This window comes from Pteropus alecto, unplaced genomic scaffold (assembly GCF_000325575.1).
Source record: "Pteropus alecto unplaced genomic scaffold, ASM32557v1 scaffold35, whole genome shotgun sequence".
NCBI classification, from domain to species: domain Eukaryota; kingdom Metazoa; phylum Chordata; class Mammalia; order Chiroptera; family Pteropodidae; genus Pteropus; species Pteropus alecto.
In genome coordinates, this window is record NW_006437828.1 from 9,914,889 (window position 1) to 9,920,576 (window position 5,688).

General features: G+C 45.1%; 1 protein-coding gene and 1 pseudogene across 2 annotated transcripts in view; both read left to right on the plus strand.

The window, feature by feature from the left end:
* Window positions 1-6: 6 nt before the first annotated feature.
* SLC25A30 (solute carrier family 25 member 30) overlaps window positions 7-5,688 on the plus strand; it is a 17,856-nt gene continuing 12,174 nt past the window's right edge. For both annotated transcript variants that reach the window (XM_025049024.1, XM_006914963.3), the window contains exons 1-3: window positions 7-155; window positions 3,479-3,599; window positions 4,803-4,950. In XM_025049024.1, coding sequence (XP_024904792.1) covers window positions 3,530-3,599; window positions 4,803-4,950 — 218 coding nt within the window. In that variant the 5' untranslated portion in view covers window positions 7-155; window positions 3,479-3,529. The remainder of the gene's footprint in view (window positions 156-3,478; window positions 3,600-4,802; window positions 4,951-5,688) is intronic.
* On the plus strand, window positions 2,227-2,345 carry LOC112482247 (annotated as a pseudogene).

Consider the following 5,688-nt stretch of genomic DNA (forward strand, 5'->3'; position numbering starts at 1 on the left):
TGCTCCGCCGGCCTCCGCACCCCTCCGGCCACCCGGCCCGCTGAGCTTCGAATGGCCCCCGGCACTCGCCAGGTTGGCGCCCGTTCGCGAGGACGGGCTGAATTCATTTTGCTCGGGAAGTTCATGTAGCTCGGGATTTTAGCACCTTTCTCGGAGTAAGTAATTTCATGAAAAGGTGTTGCAATGATGAGCATTATCGTTTCCGCCCAAAGAACAGCAAAACAATGTCGGGACCGCCTGCAGAGCCTCGATTCATCCCCATGCAGTGAGAAGGGTCGAAAGGCATGAATTTTGGTCTTGGCTTTGCGGCTGCCAAGTGTTGTGACCCTGGGCTCAGTAAATCTGTGCGACATGAGATGATTTCCAAGATTCCTTTTAAATCTCACGATGGAAAAGTCCCTGAAAGGCAGTACTGGCGGGGGGGAGCAAAGGTATGTGAGCGCGCAGAAGTATCTAGACTGTGATTACAGTTTAAGACTGCACACCGAAACGGGAACACCAGTAAAAGTGAAAAATTTACCCAGAATTAATTATGTGAGAAAAACTTGGAAAGCTTTCAGAAGTTCCAGTAGCAATTACTGTATTGAATTACCTCTCTCTGCAGCTGTACAAATAAGGAAAGGAGAAAGGCTAATGGACAGTGTCATTCTGAGCATATTTCCCAAGTGCAGGGAGAATCCTTTGGGATTCTTAAGTTGTATAGACATTTCCACTCAGTAAACGCTTTAAAAAATAGAGTTTTGTATTTATCCTGCAGAAAAATCTCACATTTATTCTGCATGTTCAGAATTCCCTACCCTCCCACCCACCGATGATTTTTCGCAGTCTTTGAAAACCAGCATTTGGCTTTGTAGTACGTGGAAGAACGCATGTATTCCTTCGTGGAGACCCTAGTTTGAGTACTTCGTAGTTGTGTGACTAGGGAAAGTCACTTTTCCTCTCAGGCTGTATTTCTTCAATTGTGAAATGTGGGTAATGTACCTGTTCATAGTGTTGTAAGGATTAAATAAAGTCCTTTAAGGGGAAAACATAACGTATTCAATAATGACAGCTGTTAGTAACATTCTGGTCCGAAGGCAGGCCAGGGAAGTGGTCACTGGGTTTTAGTCTGGTTGAGGGTTCACCTCAGGAGAAGTTCAGAGAGGGAAGTGATCTGACCGTGGCTACACCTGACGCTGGAATTTTTGCCAAGTCGTAATCTCTTCCCTGGCTCTCGGGCTGAGATGCAGCCAGGACAGTCGTGATTGCTGAGGACGCATCAGTCCCCCTGACTGTTGGCCTGTCAGTCTCTGCACTTCAGCAGAGCTGGGTCTGAGGCAGGACCCTCCAAGGAGAGCTCAGAAACAAAAAGTTTAGTGTGCCGAGCAGATTTCAGCCAAAGATAAGCCGAAACCCTGTCCCAGCTGGCTGTGGTCAGGATGGCTTACCGGAAATTCCAGTCTTTGCTAGAACCTCTTCTTGTTTGGATGTTTGACCAACTAACTACACATGCTTCTCTGGTTGTTGTTTAAGCCGAGCTGTTCTTTGATTCAGTAAACATTGAGCTGGAGAGCGCGATAGTTCTTACCTGCTCAGGGATCGACTCTCGGCGTTCCCAAAGGAAAGGAGAAGAATCCGAACGCTTTTTTACCGTCTTCCTAGCTAATTTTTAAAAACTGTAATTGAATGAATAGAAGCTATTTTATTATAGTTTAACCAAGGATGCGGGAGTGGACACTCGTTTGTGAAGATCATTTATTGTGGCAGGACATCTGAGTGGGAACTGTGCGTGTGTGCTCTGTCCCATGTGACTTCGAGCATGCGGGAGGCAATTCCACGACAAACTCGGGCTCTAGTCGAGTATTTACAGGTGAATGCAACCCAGAACCTTTGAGTTTTAATCTAACGAAAAACTTAATATCAACACCAAACAGAAGAAAAAGGCAACTCTCACTAGAACTAACCTAGCAAAAAAATAAATAAATAAATAAAACAATGGCAGGAAACCAGGAAGTTAATCAGTGAGATGGCATGAGGTCATGTGACAGTACAGTCTTCAAAAAACGTTTTGTTTTTAGAGATTAGTATAATCCCATTTCCCATAAATTTTTGCTGCCATTTGGAGGATATCTTTTGCATATATTTGTGTGTGTGTCTGCATGTGTATACATAGACACATATATATTCACTGTAGGAAAAAAACCACTAAAAGAACGAACGGTGTTGTCATCTTTGAAAATGAACTATGTCTACAGCCATGCCATCCTGAACACTCCCGATCTCGTCTGATCTCGGAAGCTAAGCAGGGTCAGGCCTGGTTAGTACCTGGGTGAGAGACCACCTAGGAAGACCAGGTGCTGTAGGCGTAAAAAAAAAGAAAGAAAAGAAAATTAACTACTTAAAACGAGTTAGGTGATAAGAGTTCCAAGGTGTGACCTGGCCATCATCTACTTAACTCACTGATTTTCGGTAACGACACAGTTGCTAAGGGTTCCCTGAGGTCCCCCTTCTGTCGAAGGGCCTTGGTGTCCAGGTGCTTAAGAAGCCCCACAGCCAGGTTAGGGACAACCATCAGGAGGCCTGTGTTCCTCATGGATGCTTGACGCACTGGTGGTGTCACAGCCGAGGGAGCCGGGGCAAGGCGGGGGGTGATGGGGAGCAACCGCTTAACAGTGTTCTTGTGGGCGATGGAATGTTTTGCAACTAGATGAAGGTGGTGTTTGCACAACATTGCGAATGTAGTAAGTGCCACTTAGTAGGTGACACGGTAAGTTTTTGGCCAAATGGTTTATTTTGTAGTATGTGAATTTCACCTAAGTAAAAATACTCTGAAAAAAAAAGATTCATATGTGCACTGTCTGATGATGATGATGACGTTGACGATGATGTCGACAATATTGATGAAGGAAAAAACCCTAGAGGTTAACAAGAAGTTTGCCTCTTTCCTTCACCCCGAGCTCCCAGCTGCTCACGTGGGTAAGAGACGAGAACTACCATTTATTTACAGAGTGTAAGCTAGCAGTACACGTCAGCAGTTTTAAGTAATTGTCGGTTCACCGTGTGACATTGGGTGGCAGCGTTCTTTCACTCCATTGCACCTGAGGATTTCAGTCCCTCCCAGAAGGGACCCACTAAGACGGTGACAAACAGCAAAAGTTAGAGAAGAGATTTGAGATAAAATAGACTACCTGGGTAATCGCCTCTATTGTAGTGCACTGAATTCGCACACGCATGTCCAGGCATCAGCGTGTTGGGTCGCTCAAGGTCTAATGAGAATTAGGCACCTGCTAAAGTGAGACTAGTAGTTGCTGACTCGGGCCTCAGTAGATAGGGATGCTTCTCTGTTACGGCAAGACTGGTATCCCCGACTCGTTGGGAATTGTTGCTGGGGGTTTCGGTGATAGTGTCTGATGAGCGTTTTCCAAATGAAATGCAGATTTCAAGAAGAAATGCCTATGTGAGAAATTCCAACTTTGAAACGTCTGACTTTTGTGTCCAGGAAAAAGCCTGTCGGAGACCGTGTTTCTGTGAAGCGGGAGAGGGGACAGGGATGAGAATGTCGGCCGTCAACTGGAAGCCCTTCGTGTACGGAGGGCTGGCCTCCATCACGGCCGAGTGCGGTAAGCAGCGCGGGCAGGGGTCGGGCCAAGGTACCCGCCGCATGTGACGGCCGGTAAGACCCAAGGTCACGGTTTGCTGTCTGATGTGAACGCAGTTTCAGCACAGAGTGTGAGATTATGAAACAGTAATCTCAGAATTCAGATTTTCCTCCTCCTTTTGGTATGCTTTTAGGACAGTCATTTTGGCTACTTATTGGCAGTTAGGGTTCAGAGTTTAATGGGGAGAAAGTCGAATCTGTTGACCAAACAGAAGTTTGGCGGATCGGTTTGGGATGACGCCAGTCCCAGTCGGCCTTGCTCATTTCCTCAGTTTGCCCCCTCTGTGAATGCATTTGGCTGTAAAGAAGTTCGAGATGTTCCAGGGTCTTCCCCGAGCCCGATTCGATGGGCTGGCATTATGTAGTCACTTTCTGATACGCACTTGATGCACATCTTGTGACTTCCTCACCTGTTGAAGTCCACGTCAGATCCTGTTTATTCCTTTATCACCTGGAATCATTCATTCAACAAATATTGATTGAACAGAGCAGCTGCCAAGTGCCAGGTGCTGGGCCGGACATTTCATTCGCTGCCAGGGCTCAGTCACTGCTGGCCTGAGACAGGCCAACCCGAGGAGCCAGTGAGGCCCAGGCTTGCGGCGCGTTAACCACCCGCCCCGTTTCCCTGTGTGGGTGGGCTCTCCCACAGACACAGCGGGTCATGCTTGCCGAGTGTGAGTTTGATACATTTGGGTGGACTGTTAGGCTCTGTATTAAACATTTTATCTACATTAACAGATTTACTTCAGACTATAGAACAAAGTGAGAAAATCCTTAGAAACTTATCTCTCTTCATTCATGTCGAACCCAATTTTAGCCTTCACAGATGTCAAAAAATAACTTATTTTAAAATGTACTTTCTGGTTGTCAATCATTCCATTGATATCTACTTTCTACAGCCATGCAGATTTCTCAAATCCTACGTAGAATAAGATGGAACATAAGTAGGAATATAAAGAAAGGAAAATATACTTATGCTTTTTTAAAAAAAAATATTTGGTTCCTAATTTTTGTAAATAGAAAAAAGATTGCAAAGTATCTGACACTTTTTGTTTCTTAGTTTACATTGTGGTCTAAATGTCTCATCAGTAACATGTCACTGTGTAGACTTTGTTTAGTGGAATTTCTTTTCATTGAGTGAAATATTTTTCTTCAAAATTTTAAGGCACATTTCCAATTGATTTGACGAAGACACGGCTCCAGATTCAAGGCCAGACGAACGATGCAAACTTTAAAGAAATTAGGTACCGGGGAATGTTGCATGCGTTGGTGAGGATAGGCAGAGAAGAAGGCCTGAAAGCTTTGTATTCTGGGTGAGTGACCCTTGCATCCCGCTGCTGACCTTTCAGACCAGTAGACTGCAGACTGAGAGTTCATAGGAAAAAAGCGAAAGTTTCACGTGTATTTGAAAAGAGCAAGTAACGTGGTGGATTTTTCATTTTTAATGTCAACTTTATTTTCTGTATGTGCATTTTATGTAGCGAATATTGTAGTGAAACTGTTTTTTTAATATTCAAATACAGATGATAATGCAGAATTACATTTGGTTTTAAAAACATCCTGTAATTTAGTTTTTCAGTTTGAAAATAGCCCTTCCCCTGGCCGTTCTGAATTACCAAGGTTTCTGCCATAATGAAAACGGCGTAGTGTTCTCTCCGGCTGAGAGTTGCAGTGAACCAGTTTCTTTAATACAACAGTTCACGAGCAGTGTGCTGTAGGCACTGGATGGGAACGTGAGTGAGACAGGGCCCTGCCTGTGTTGGTCAGAGGCCCTGCAGGACACAGTTCATTTGGGTGGTTTGAGTGAAGAGAGATTAATGAAGGGCTACTTAAGGGTTAAGGGAACAAACGAAGGATATTGAGATATTTAGAAACCAGCAGAGCGAGAAATTGTTACCAACCCAAGGACAGGAATAATTTAGCAGAGCCTCAGCTTGGCCTGGAAGGAGCCAGCAGTGGCCATGGAGGGAAGGAGGGAAGGAGGGAAGGATGCTTCAGTAGTGCAGGAGGAACTCTTTCTCCCCCTCCCCCTCCCTACTGCCCTCCCCCCT